The following is a 14,855-nucleotide window of genomic DNA, read 5'->3' as shown; positions in this document are numbered from 1 at the left end:
TAATGATTACAACTTATTTCTGTGTCATAACAAAAGAAATCTGAGAGAAATGAAAGTTTCCTGGAAAAGAGATCTCCCCAGTCTAGCTTGCTGCATATTGCTGAGTGCAATACCAAGCCTCTGATTTCCAAAAGTTTGCTTTAAATTCATGATGTTGTTTTCAGTGTTTGACCTGGAGTCTTCTACCCTGAGCTCTCATCCTTTGCTGAACTGAGAATTAAAACGTGCAACACTGCACTGATAGAGAGCCATGAAAGCAGGATCATTTGAAATGAGTATTTCTGCAGGTCCAAAGTTTCAGGGAGTTATTTAACTTTTAAAATTAATTGTAGACAAATCACTGTCTTTGCATAATTTCTAGAGAATAAATTGGGTAATAAAATCCTTCCCTCTTCAACTTGTTCTACCCCAATTTTGAAAATCATGTCATAGGATCTAGATCAGAAATGAACAATTTTCACTGCTTGGAAAAACATTAGTCATGGAAATATAAAATAAGCTGTGCTGAGCTTGGCAAAGAGTCTGTATGTGCTTTTTCCAAGAAAAAGAAAAAATATTTTACTTTTCTATTTCAGGATTACTTAACTGTTCTAAAATACCACACTTTAATGTGCTTATGGTGAAAGTCTTTGCATTTGACAGGCTCAATATTTCATCATCTATGCTTATAGTGACCTACATCCCAGATATTTTTCTAAACCCACCAGCCAGTGGATGAGATGGTAGAAGTACACTACAAAATAACTTCTGCTGTAGCATAGAGAACTCACTGCTTTTATCTGTGGATCAAATTCTGCAACAGTTTCCTTTTATTAGGCAAAATATTTTAAATTCCGGAATTTTTCTAAGGCCAAGCAGAGGAATTCTATGGTGTTACATTACCTTACAGCTGACACTACATCTTAAAGAGGGATTTTTCACTGTGGCAAAGTCTTGCCTCATTAGGGCTTTTGAAACTTTTAAGTCACCATTCCCATTCTCACATGATTTGCTAAATCTCAAGGATTCTTTTCTGCCATCTAGTGGCTTTGAGCAGAATTAAAAGAAATCTGCTAAGGACAAATTTGAAAATTATTGTTTGTGATAAAAGATGGCAGTTTTGATTTATGGTTATACTTGAAAAACTTATTTATACTTGGAAAAGAGGACTATTCCCTCCACATAATCATTAACCAAACACTGAAAGAAAAGAGAGGATTAATATGTGACCACTGAGACTCCTGTGAAAAGAACAGCTGAGGTTACTGCATTGGAGTGTGGGATGGAGTTGCAGTGACTGAGAGAGGACGTTACGTGGAGGACTCCTCATATCCAGTGTGTCTTTTCTTAGAGCAGTCCTGGAAATCCGTAAGACAATCCAAGCAGAACTCTCTCCTGCTGCCCACCTCCCTTCTATTTTTGGGGGGTGGATATGGAATAATATGTAACAAGTTATTTTCAAAAGTAGTATAATGAACAGACACTTAGGGTTAACAGAAAGGCTCTTTTTACATACAAATAGATGCCATTAAAAAAATTTAATAGAACTTGACAAGTTCCATTCAAGTTTTTAATGCACAGTGTATAGTGTTCATTAATAACTATAACTCAGGATCAAAATATTTCATTTTATGGATGTATAATATAACATTGATTTAAAAGACAAATAAAGCAGCAACAAAATGCACAAGCACTAAAGTAAGTCAACACCAACAGCTAGGAGGCATGTCTGAACTGGATATAATCAACTTAAATCTCTCAATTTTCTCTTAAAAAAACTATTCTGGAAACTCCCTTAACATTCAGAATCACAAAATAGTTTGGGTTGGGACCTTAAAGATCATCTAGTTCCAACTTCCACCACTTCCATGGGCAGGGCACTTCCCACTAGACCAGGTTGCTCAGAGTGCCATCCACCCTGGCCTTGAACACTTCCAGGGGCATCCACAGCTTCCCTGGGCAACCTGTGCCACTGCCTCACCATCCTCACAGCAAAAAATTTCTTTCAAATATCTAATCTAAAACTACTTTTTTTTTCAGTTTAAAATTGTTCCCCCTTGTCCTACTACTACACACCCTTGTAAAAGTCCCTGTCCCGCTTTTCTATAAAACCAAACCAAATTTACATTTGAAAGAACCTTTCTTACACATTGTAGTTATACTTCATGGAGAAAACATGGTCCACTCTGGTTCAAATCCTTTCAAAAACACTAAAAAACCCCCCACATTTTACAAAATACAATTAAGTGATCTCCTGATTTTAAATTTTTGAATCTGATGTCATTAAAACCCATAATAATTGATACTAAATTTCAAGATAAAGAGATGTCAGTATGAAAGATCTGGTCTGCCACTGAGCACTTTGAATTCTTCCTAGTTATATGCCTTTTATTTCAGAAACAATAACAAATACTGCATTTATGGCACAAGTATCAGATCCAAAGCCTGAATTTCTATTGCTACTAAAAAAAAAAGAAGAAATCAGAATAAATCATGCATGAATAGAAAGTTAGTGATTAAGAACAAGGCACAGAAGCCTGCCCGCTTTTAGTAATGGCAAAAGATGGAAACTGACTTAAAAACCTTTTACAATCCTTTTACTGACATTTGAAATAAAGATTTCAAAAAATATGCTGTGAACTTCTTTAATTGTTTACTAATTAATATTTTGAAAAACCAAACGAGGCATTCCAGGTTTTTTAATGCGCTGACAATTTATTTTACAAATGCATAAAAGCACAACTTGTGTGAAAAAATATAACAATACAATCAACTACAAAACAGTAGACTATCACACACAGTCTGCAAGATTCTTTTTTTCTTCGAATTGTTTGTCTACTGCAAGTGAAAGGGCCTGAAGAAAAGTTGTCATTGTAACACTGGGGGACTGAAAATAAGAGAACATTTTGTTAGACACACTACAGCAATAGGCAGACATAATATTTTACATACAAATCACAGTATTTAAAAGAGAACTATTGGAATTTCATGTAACAAAAATTTCAAAATGCTATAAACCAAACTGCAAGCTTATTTTAAATCAGCTAGCATAGCAAAGTCAAAGTCAACCTGTGCAAAGTCTGCAGTCACGATAACTGTAGATTTGCTTAAAAACAGGTTTTTAACAAATTATTATTTATAAAGTGGCAGAGGTTTGGGGTTTTTTTTCAGCAAGAAATTATAAGAGCACCAATATCAATGTTCAATAATTTAATTAAAAGTAGAATGTTCTTGGGCAGGTCAATCCCACCTATCTTCTTCAATCCCATTCTAAATTACAGGCGCACGTAATTGTTTCAGTCTACAAAGGTACAGAAACAAGATGCAATTTAGATTAAAAGGGAGGTTTGGACCAATCTTTAACTTCAGGCATTGTTCAAATGTCCTCCTGCCTGTCTCAAACCCAACCCGAAATATAATGAACAGAATAAATTCACTTGAATATAATAAACTTACTTGAATATAAAGTGCATGTGCTAGGAAAGGAAGCTTTCTCAGGACCCGGCCACCAAGACCTGCACTTTTTCTAAAACAGAGACAAGTGCTGCTTAAATGCTAAATATCCACTCTTAAAAGAAGGCCTTTCCTATTTTTGTGTTTCTCCATTAAGTTGCTCCAAAAAAACCTCAGATGACAATTCAACAGGCCACTTGCAGCTCTTTTTGCAGGAGCAGGGATTGAACAGACAAATTCTGTTTATGGGAGGCTACACAGCACAGTACAGAAAAGGCAGCAAGGTACAGGAACAGCACAGGCCCAGCTGCCTGCCAATGCTTACATCAGGCCCTTCACATCGTTGTGCCGATCTCATGAACTTGGGGGAATGTCTACACTGAAACAGCATGGTACAGACACAACCACTTTTGGAAGGACTGGGAAAAAAACTGGCTTGAAGGCTGGACCTTATGGGTACTGCCTGTCTCCTTCTACCCACCATTTACACACAGTTTCCTTCGCCTCACCCACTTGCTATATGTTTGCATCTTCTCCAAGCACCACTCTGTGTATGTAAAATGCAAATCTCTGTGCCTGGAAAAACTTACTTGTTTTTACTTCACTCCTCACTAGTTAAGACTGCGTACTTCAGAAACAGAAAAAAACCCACACTTGCCCGACCATACAAATATTACTTTGTTCCATAGGGACCAGCACTTATGAAAAAACCATTGCTTGATATTGTGAATATAATTTTTATTGTTTCAAGAACTGTTGTGCTGCAGTGAAAGACCATTTGCTCTACCAGCATACTCAGCAAACCGCAACACTGTCCATTTACACTTCACTCCTTTCCCTCTTGTTTCTGTCCACTTACATCTCCAGGCTAAATACTGATCTAGCAGATGGTGAGGATTTCAAGACGCTTTCCTAGCAGGACCTAAGACTCATACTATTTCTGCAAAAGTGCATTACAATTCCCAACATCCACTGAAACATAAGGCTAATCCAGCCAGCAACTTGTCAAGAGGAGTTCAAATGGCAGAGCACAAACCAGAAGCAGTACTAGGCCAAGCCAGATCTGAGACTAAGAAATGTTAGCAAATTGTGATTGCTTCCACTTTTTGTCCCCTGAAGGTTTTTGCACTTTCCCAAACAGAAAAAAATTTGAGTTGTTTCAGATCTCCAGTTGTTAAGAAATTAGGTTACTTTTATACATCATTCCACAATTCAGTATATATATATGAAAAAAGTAGAATTTCAGAATCTTACCTTGAGATTTCTTTTAGTACAAGGCTTAACTTTGACACATTATTTTCTATGAAGCCAATCATCTCGAGCTCTCTGAGTGTCAGAAGCTGCTGTCGAGGATATATTATTTGACACTAGAAATGAGAGTTACACACTGTTGTATGAAAAATAAATGTATTCAAAATTAAATCTACAGTAAGAGTGGAAATACAGAAAAGGAATGAAATTTATGTATTTTTGTTACTTAGGAAGTATGATTGAAATGTCAAATTTAATAAAATATAACATTTTACAGTTTTGCTTTCAAGTATTACCTTCATCAGTTCTTCTAGGCAAGAAAGATATATTCTAAATATTGCTGCAGTCGATGGAGGTCCAATGTATTGTTTTATGTCAGCCCTGTCTACAAAGGCCATGTCAATTTTCTCTGTAATATTTGAAGTAGTCAGGATAACTACATTGGGATACCTTCAAGACAAAAACAGATTTTTAGGTCACATGTAAAAAGATTGATCTCATTTTGTGACTGGCAAGTTGTGACATTCCTTCTTATGATTCGAATCCTTTTAGGTAGTAAGCTGCCACATCAATCTTGTCAATCAGGAATTACATTAAATGACTGAAGCTCTTGGCCAGTGATCACCAGACTATTTCAGTGCATAGTGTCTTTCCTTCAGCTGCTTCTCAAGTGTCCATAGTTCCTCTAATCCTATTTCACAGGTGATATACATTAACTATCTAGAACCTACTGGCATAGCTTCTGGCACACACACAAAAAGATTATGAAAAGAAGAATTGTAAATTTGAACCTTTGATCAACATGTTTTCCATTTCAATTTTGATGTCTGTTCTCCAAGCAGACATCATGATGATCTGTCCTTTTCCTCTCTGTATCTTTAAGGGAACCATACTGTCCAGAGATTTGATTGTCCACCCAGGTATGTGTAAAATATTCTGCTGGATTACTCCCATTTCTTTTCAAAACTAGCAACATTAACAAAGAATACTTGACAAACCAATCTGGTTTAGTATTCCAAGCAGGAATTGAAATTCAGCAGGAATAGGGATACTGAAATTGTCAACTACCTTTTGCTGTTGCCGTAATATGAAAACAATACCTTTTAATCTGGTCTATTTGTGTCAGTACAGCATTCACCACACGAATAGCATCTGAAGGCTCTGTGCCTGCCTTGAAGGCACTGCGGGCTGCTGTGAGGCTTTCCACCTACAGAAAACCAAACTAATCAACCAAAAACAGAAAACCAAACCAATCAACCAAAACAAGAACAACAAAATCACCAAACACCAAAAAAACCCTGAAAGATCACACTTTTGGAGTCCTGGCAGCGAACAGGTAACTCATGCAATATACCTCCAGATCCCCATATACCTGCTATCTAAAACTCCATCTTCAAAATCTTTTGTTAAGTAGGAATTTCCAGGGAGAAAGAAAGGCATGTCAAGGAAGCAAAGTGTAGTGAGGGAAATTCCTGTTTAGAAAGCAGAATGGAGGCGGGTTTTCATTTTAAATTTTGGAAGTGGAAGAAATGGGACACACCACCAGAATAATGAATAGGTTGAATTTAAGAGTGAGCTTCCCCACAGGAACTCCAACATGACAAAGTTAGTAAGGTACATGCTTACTGAGCTGCTAATGTGTGCAAGTTTGAAGAAAATCTAACGGCAGTGAACTGAACCTCTAAAACTCATGTTTTTTAGAGCTTTACAAAAAATGGAAGAGTGCAAATGACACAAATCTGGGCTACTTTGAAGTTTAAAACAATATTCCACTTGTAAACATACAAAGCAAGGGAAATTCCACCAAGAAAGGTTTCAAGTAATTTTCAGCTGGAATTTGCCTGCTAAGTCATACTACGTTCCTTCCAAACATCTCAAATCTGCAGGAATTAAGACTAAAATTCACTCATCTGCACAGTTATGTAGCTTACAAAATAGCATAAATGTGCTTTTATTGTTCTTTATGAATGAGCACTATTGCAGCTCCTTCCCATCAATTTCCTTTCTTCTAAGTTTTATGTACAACAATGCTGTTGGAATCATACCTCATCAATCAGTACAAATACAAGAGCATCTCTGTCATCAACTAACTCTTGGATCTTCTGGAACATCTTGGTTACAAGCTTGCCACTCTAAAAAGACACCATATGCATATGTTTAACTATTTCCTTATCACACAACTTTCTAAGGCTTATAATATTTAAAAGTGTAAATACCTGGGTTTTAAAACAACTTTCTAATGTAACTTCTCTTTAAGCATTCTCAAACACATTAGTTGTTCTGAGCAATCTCTGGTGTGCATACTTAGGAAAAAAGCTCAACAGAATAATTACAGTGTAATTTCTAAAACACAAAGTTTATTTTATTACCTGCATCAATACATACCTCAGAAAACCATTTAGAGAAAAGGCTATGGCTGTTTATCTCAATTAACTGTCCATATCTATACCTGAAGTATGAAAAGAAAAAGAAGTATCAACTCAATTGTAAATAAAATCAGTGATATCCTTAACTTCTGTAAGTCTCATTCCTGACATTCTGACCCTGGAATTCTGTGAATTAGTACTTTAAATTACTCACCTTTCAAAACACAATACATGTTTTATCAGTATTATTTTTGTTGCTGGAAATTGTCATGTTGCTGAAAATGTAACTAGAATTCTGTACATTAAATTGCTAATAGAATTTCTTCATTAGAACAGGGTAAAAGTTCCCATGACAATTGCCTCATTCTTCTCTTTGTGTAAGATTTTCTTCAGTATAGCAAGAATGACAAAGTATCTCAACCACACATTATACAGCACATGATTTTCACACATTCAGCTTGGGCTAGAGTCAGATCATGACAATAATTACGCATTATTTATGCTACACCTTGTATTTTATATAACATTTATTTTTTTTATATAAATTTGTTAAGTTGCTATGAACTTTTAGGCTATTTCTTGTAACCTGTCTGATATACAAACTGACCTCTGTAGATTGTGGCATTCAGACAATCTAAGTACAAAAGAAATTAGTTTAAAAATTGCTTCCTAATAAAACCAGGCTCTATCAAACATGAAGATACAAAACCCAAAATACTCTTTGATCCTTTGCCCTTTAATCTTCATTGATGTACAATGTGAGCAAAAATTTCTGTACTGCCACTGGAATTTCTTTAACACACCTGGGCACAAATAATTACACATTTTAAAAGGCACTGAAAATCCTAATCAGTCTAGCAGATTAATTTTATTGCTAGTCTGGTGCTATACAAAAAAGAAGACACATTATCACTAGGTACAAGTTATTTGAAATCAAATATGAAATATATACTTGGGCTAGTGAAAAAGAACAACTAAGTCTAGTAAGCTAAAGTGAAAAATTTCCAAAAAATTATCACCTGTATGACAGTCGAATTGTCAGTTTCTGAGCCAATGCTTTACAGAGAGAAGTTTTCCCAGTTCCAGGAGGGCCTGGTTTGAAATCAGATCCAAACATTACACAGAGTCTGCATGAGACTGTTAATGACATCTTACAGCTTTTTAACTATTTCATTACCACACTAATTGTAGAGTAAAAACACAGCAGACAATGATTGTGTACGCCAGAGTATTTTGAGAAAATTGCTTACTTGACTGCCATCTCAGAGCAGAGGTTTTATTTTATACACTTTTCAATTATTAGTGTAGTTAGTGTAACAGTTTGTATGCAGATACCATGAAGTTAAAACACTCGACAGCCAGAGAAGCAAAGTGTATCACCCCAGCAGGGCTAATGCTTATCAGCATTCTCTATCATCAGTGCTATGCTTAAACTTGTATCTTCCTGAAACATATTCTTCTAACATGGAAAACAGAAACATATCATGATCAGTTTGATCAGCTGCCCACTTTCCCAGAAATTTCTTCCTTGGGGCAACCCAGATCATCTTGGGAACTATAATCTGGGACAAATCTTTTGGATCTGACTTAATACACTGTGGAAGAGACACAAAGACTTTTCACCAAACAGTTAAGTACAAGCACAGTTAATAGGGTATGAGTCGGAAATAAAGCCTTTCAAACAAAAACATCCTGAAGCTTCTAAATTGACAGTTGTAACTGAAGTACAATCAGCAAGTATTTCCACATGACCTTTTATTTTTGAATACCAGTCTTGATGACAAAATCAATGCAAGACACATTTTGTAAGAAACTGGATTCAGTTGATGCTAATTTTGTTTGGGGTATAACCGCCACAGTAAGCTGAAGGACTGACTGAAAATTTCAGCTTCACTGAAATAATAGTAACTAAACTAGCAAGAGCTGGCAATAGAACACAGTGTCAACAACACAACACACAGATTGATTTCACAGTTTCCTCAAAGCTTTTATAAAGCTCTAACTAACAAAATATTTAGTACTGTGATAGAAGTTTAACTGAGATATGCCTCCTAATATCTTCAGTATCTGCACTATTTTTGGTCTTTACGTAAAAATGCAACAATATCACTTAAAAATTAAAATTAAGAAATCCATGGTTGTCACCCCACTGTAAACTTTAGAATTTAAATTCATGCAAAACATAGTACATATGAGCATTTATTTGACTCTGACATTACATTTCATCTAAATTTGTACTATTGAAGGAATACTTCTCTGCTGCTTTCTTATCACCTCATTTCACTACACAGGACTGCAATACAAGTCTTTCCAGAAGGAAAGTATAAACTGATGTCCAATTAATCTACTTGGTTTAAAACAAATCATTTTTACCATGCAGCAAAACAACTCTGTTCCATGATATCAGGTTACTGTCAACATTTTTGTCGGAAAATAATAATGTTGTCGTCACATAATCGAGTAACTAATTGAAGAGGACAAAAAGAAAGACACAAATTAGAGACATAACAGCAAATACAACTGCAAATAGAATCAATCTCTAATGATGTCTATTTTGTACTCATAACAACAACAACAAAAAAAAGAGCTCATGTCTTTTACTCATAAGCAAATTTATTTCTGCAAATAAATTTCTGTCCTGCCCTCAAGAATAAGAATAGTACTCAGCACAAATGTAGTTCTGGACCTTTTAAATGAATAAATTAAATGCTTTAAGGAAAGGAAATTGATTTCATTTTCCATTGTCCCATGTACTGTGTATCTATAAAACACAAGCCCAAGCACAGAGACTTGAAGACTCAAACTCTGGGTCCTGTTCAGATGTTGTACAGCTATACATTTGTTCAGTTTGTTGTAGTCAGTCCACCAAACAAAGCATTTCCTGTCACATTTTATTTCCTTTTTACTGAAGCACTTGTATCAGCTGTTGCAAGGAATTTGTAGATTATTCATCCTTCCAAATATTTCCCAGAATGCTTGCTTCTAAAAATACTGCAGCTTCATTTTAGATTTATCTAGAGTTAAGAAGTAGGGAACTCCTTCAACAAAATGAACTTCAGGTGTGACTCTGTAGTGACTTTTACCTATAACACGTGATACCACGTGTTGCTCTTACCTGTAACCAGCTTTTGATCCCTACGTGTTAACGGGACAATACAATGGTGCTCCTGCAATATCTCATGCTAGAGATGGAGTAATTACACAACAGCAAAAACAACTGAACTTAATCCACATATTTTTCAAAATTCTATCAACACTGAAAATTCGCAGCAACCATTTCAGAGTCTGTAGAACCCAACCATGCTCAGACATTTCCATGGTTTAAAAAATGAAGATTTATCACAATTTTAAAGACGTAGTTCTAGTTTTAGTTATTAAAAGCAACCACTTCTTTCTACCCATATACACTGACACTCAACAGTGATCAGCTTGCTGTTATTTAGTACACCATCAAGTCTAATTAAATAGTCTTGTCATTTCACAGATGACTTGGAAAGCTGTTCCATAAATTTGACAAATGTGTATGTAATAATTGACATTTATCTTATAAATGAAGAAGTACAATCACTGGAATGTTTTGCTTTTCTATATTTGGTTATAAAGGCTTAAGCGAGAATATTGTGTCTATGGTATAATGATAAGGTAATGAATTAATTAATTGTGTCCAAGAATTTCAGTTAGAAGCTGAATTGAACTATTTGTGGGTTTTATTTGCATCACAATTACTAAATTTCTGGTTACAGTATTACTGTTCTACAAGCTCTGGCAGTTACCAGCACAACCTCTGATGAATGCACAGGATCTTTAAGCTAGAAAATGACCCCATGGAACTGTTCTGTTTCTTTCCAATGTCTTACCAGCATTCAAGTGGCAGGGCACTCAGCTCTGGTCAAATCATTGAATGTGTATTTACACAAACAGTAACAGTGCTGGCTGACATGACTGCCAAGCTCATTAACTGTTTAGCAGCTGCCAGAAACAAAGTTAAACTCCCATTCCCTTCTGCTCAGCCTGCACCCATATCTCCATAGGATGCAGCAAACTTCAAACAGGCTTAATTTCGGCTTTTACTTCTCCTCGAGCTATCTTAATTGTTATTAATTTCCAACTTACGTTTGATTTTACTTCAGTGTCATAGATAAGACTTTCCCAAAGGCCGTGGAATTCAGCTGCAAAAGCAATATATTATATACCTGTTTAGGATAAATCAGTCTGGAAACTTGTAACTCATCATTGCAGCACAAAACAGTTCTCAAATTATGCTCAACTAAAATGAAGAATTACGAACAGATATATGAAAACAAGTAAAGCATCTGTGGAGAAAAAAAAAGTTATTTTTCTCAAAATGCAAACACCACTTTCTAACAGACAAATTCAGCAGTTCCCTAGCTTCTATTTCCTCAAATAATTGCGGTGAGAAATTGTTAATTTCTTAACATGAAATGAAAAATACCGTTCCTTCCATCCTTAGTAGAGGATGGACTTACATTTCACCAAGAGAGCAATGAAAATTGTGGTAGGAGGAGGGTTCTAAGACAAATTTATCATTCAACTTTGTTGGGTTTTTTTTTTGAAACATCAAGATATAGAGCATGTACCAGAATAATGCATAAAAAACTAAAGTTGTCATTTGAGTATCTATCATTCCCAGCTGTTGGCTTCTAACTTGCAGCGTAGAAAGCAAAAAAAGACAGAACAACTATAAACCACAAAATTGTGACAATAATGTCAATGTATCAGATTTAATTCTTCCTGAAAACAAATGTAATGGGTAGTTAGGCATTTCATGGAAAGAGTAGGAAATGTTTCAGAATTAACTGTCTCCTGAGCTTAAGCTCACACCTGTGCTTCTTCTTCCTGGCAGGGAAGCCAACTTCCCCAAGCACAGGCAGGTCTTGCTCTATCACAGAGGAAAGCCTTGTATTTCCTTCCAGAAAGCAAGGACTAAATCTCTTTACTCTGTTTGTCTGTTTCATATATATGAGCAGTACTGTCTTGGGGGCTGGAAGCCAGCAGTGAGGTCTGGAAAATGAATATTTAAAGTGATGAGTGTCTTGTGGGTCTTCAAGTTAAATAAAATTTGGAATGCCACCACCAGGGTTAAAAATTTGCATGCTTCTGATTATATGTTTTAAACCACAAGACCAGTTATTTCCTCACATCCACAAGTATTACAGAAATAAATGATGTTTAGCAGCAGTTCAGTCAAAACCACAAAGAAAAAGGTCCACATATATTTGTTCTATAGACAAACAACAAATACAAATACTACCTTTAACAGGTAACTATAAACACTTTTAGCCTTTGTAATATTTTCTTTCATTGTTCTAGAGCTTCCAGAAATGTCACACAGGTACCTGCTGGTAGCACCCAGTGGTGAGCTGCAGTGATATCCTCATTCTCTTCTTCCAGGTTTTCAGAGCTTGGTCCTCCTTCATTCAGATGAAAAATATGAAGAGAAAGACTGCTTTTGCTCAGGTCAATAGGCTAGAATGAACATAAAAAGACTTGTAATCTGTCGTATTTCTCATTCAAAGCTAGTTGAACAAAGGAAAGTTACAGTTCTCAGCTGGCATTTATCTCTGAAGCCTACTACCTCTGTTTCAGACCTTACTTAGTGGTATAAAAAAGATTTAGCTGCCTTTTCCTAGTTATACTAGTCAGCCTAAGAAGAGATACTACATCATCCTACAGACTTTGTCTTGCTTATGCCCTTGGGGTACCACCAGTCTACCTACAATCAGTTCAGGGGCACATGAACAGAGCTGCACATTCTTGACTGGGAATACCTGTCTGTCCTTCAGTTTCAGCTCCGTATCCACAATCGACACAGACTGCACATTGTTGTTAAGGAAAGGGTCGTCGAACTCTGTCCACTTGTAATCACCAAACACAATGTTGTGTCTGTTCAACAGCTTTAAGACACTCATCCTAATATCCTCTTTCTTGGCCGCACTAAAAAGAAAGAAACACCATTACTTTATGGCATTGGCATTTATAAGGAAATTTGAATTAGTGTTGGAATGCATTATTTCATACACGAAGCCTTCATGGCAAACAGCTTCCATCTTACACACACCAAAAAAACCAACCAAATAACCAAACAAAAAACCCCCAACCTTAAAAACTAACCAACACAAAAAAACCCCCCAAACCACTCAACCCTCCTCCAACATTCTGCACGAAAAAAGAACCTGTCAGATTCAGCCTGTTTGCAAAAGCAACAAGCTGGATAGTTGTTTTTAATTTGTGCATTAAAAGACAATCCAAATAATACTATTTGCTCTGTTTGAGGTCCTATCAGGGGATACGGAATGAGACAGCTAGAAGACTTCAAGAATGAAAAGCAGTTATACAATCTGTGTTTCAGCAGCAAAACCAGAAAAACTCAGAGCCAAGCTACAGACCGAATTTGGTAAGCTTAGCTTGGAAGCTGCATTATACTTTCAGGACAGCTGAAACATCTGGATGGGGACATAATATAAGGAGAATTCCAGAAGAGACATAAACTACAGGGAAAGCAATATTATTTGAAGATTTAACTTAATTTTGCAATTTCAATAATCTAAAACCAGTGCAAATTCTCAGTTCTCTGTAAGGCTGGCAAAAATACCACAGTGGATATTTTACACCTTGATTTTCCTAACATCTTGGACATGCTCTCCCATATCATCCAGATATCCAAAGTGGTAAGATAAGAACTGGATAAATGGACAAGGTGGGTTGGACTGTCCAGCTCAGAGGGCTGTGATTAGTACAAAGATTAAGCAGAGCTGTCAGTAACTTGGGTGGGGAAAGGTAGTGTGGTGCTGTTAGCATTGGGACCAGCACTGTTTTTGCATCCTTGACAATGGGATGGAAAGGAACTGCATCAAGTTTATGGATAACACCAAAGCAGGGAGAGCTGTCAGTATTCTGAACAGGGAGGGCCTGCTGCTCAGAGGGACCTCTGCAGGTTGGCAATATGGTTTGACTGGAAAATTTTGATGTTCAACGAAGGTAAACATGAAATCTTAGCTCTCTATCCACTGCCCAGATAACAGAACAGATCAGAGTCCAAGTGGATGAAATGCAGTTTTGCAGAAAAGGGCCCAGGGGTACTGGTGGACGAGTTGGCAATAAGTCAGCAGTGTGCCCCTTCTACAAATGAGGGCAACCTTATTTTAGGCTGTGCTACAAAGACTGCACATTTTAGGGAAAGCAACTGTTTCCATTTGCTGCTGGCTTTGTAGCACATATACATCTGGAGTACTGTGTGCTAGTTGTGAGCTCCGACATAAAAAGACAAGGATAAACTGGGGCAAACCCAGAATGCAGTTGATTATGAGACTGGATGACATGACACACAAGGTGAGACTGCGAGAAGTGTATTTGTTCAATCTTAGGAAGAGACACAGGTGTGGAAAACCCCTGGGAGAGCACAGAGAAGGCAGAGCTGGGTGCCACAGGCTCTTGCAGGCGCACAGAACGAGGCCGAGAGGAAACAGGCACAAGTCACAGCAAGTAACGCTCCGATCAGAGACCTGCTCGACTTCTGGTGAACTTCCACATGGATCTGAACGCTGTCACACACGTTTGGGAGCGCTCGCTTCAAATCTCCAGCGGCGTCATCCATCTTTCTCGCTCCTAGGGGAAAAGCGATACCGAACAGAAGAGACTTCCAGTGACTGCTACACGCTCACGGCACGGACAGCCCTTTCCCAGTGCGCCGTCCACGTGCACACCGCCCACCGCAAGGACCGGGTACGCGACCGGGACCGGGATCGGGACTTCCCTCCCTCAGGAGAGGGCGACGAGCCGCCTCGG

At 37.1% G+C, this 14,855-nt stretch overlaps 1 protein-coding gene across 1 annotated transcript; it reads right to left on the bottom strand.

Annotated features, from left to right (window-relative positions):
- Positions 1 to 2,770: 2,770 nt before the first annotated feature.
- Positions 2,771 to 14,664, bottom strand: TRIP13 (thyroid hormone receptor interactor 13; the record flags this gene model as incomplete). Its single annotated transcript, XM_082286183.1, has 13 exons — positions 2,771 to 2,866; positions 3,436 to 3,505; positions 4,687 to 4,799; positions 4,980 to 5,133; positions 5,784 to 5,890; positions 6,729 to 6,815; positions 7,069 to 7,132; positions 8,069 to 8,141; positions 9,423 to 9,513; positions 11,163 to 11,218; positions 12,407 to 12,536; positions 12,839 to 13,004; positions 14,573 to 14,664. The coding sequence occupies 13 exons, from the start codon at positions 14,662 to 14,664 to the stop codon at positions 2,771 to 2,773; spliced, it is 1,299 nt and encodes a 432-aa protein (XP_082142309.1).
- Between the last annotated feature and the right edge of the window lie 191 nt (positions 14,665 to 14,855).

Source organism: Coloeus monedula, assembly GCF_965178545.1.
Source record: "Coloeus monedula genome assembly, chromosome: 1".
NCBI lineage: Eukaryota > Metazoa > Chordata > Aves > Passeriformes > Corvidae > Coloeus > Coloeus monedula.
The sequence above is the reverse complement of the archived record's forward strand: the minus strand, read 5'-3'. Positions and strand labels throughout refer to the sequence as shown.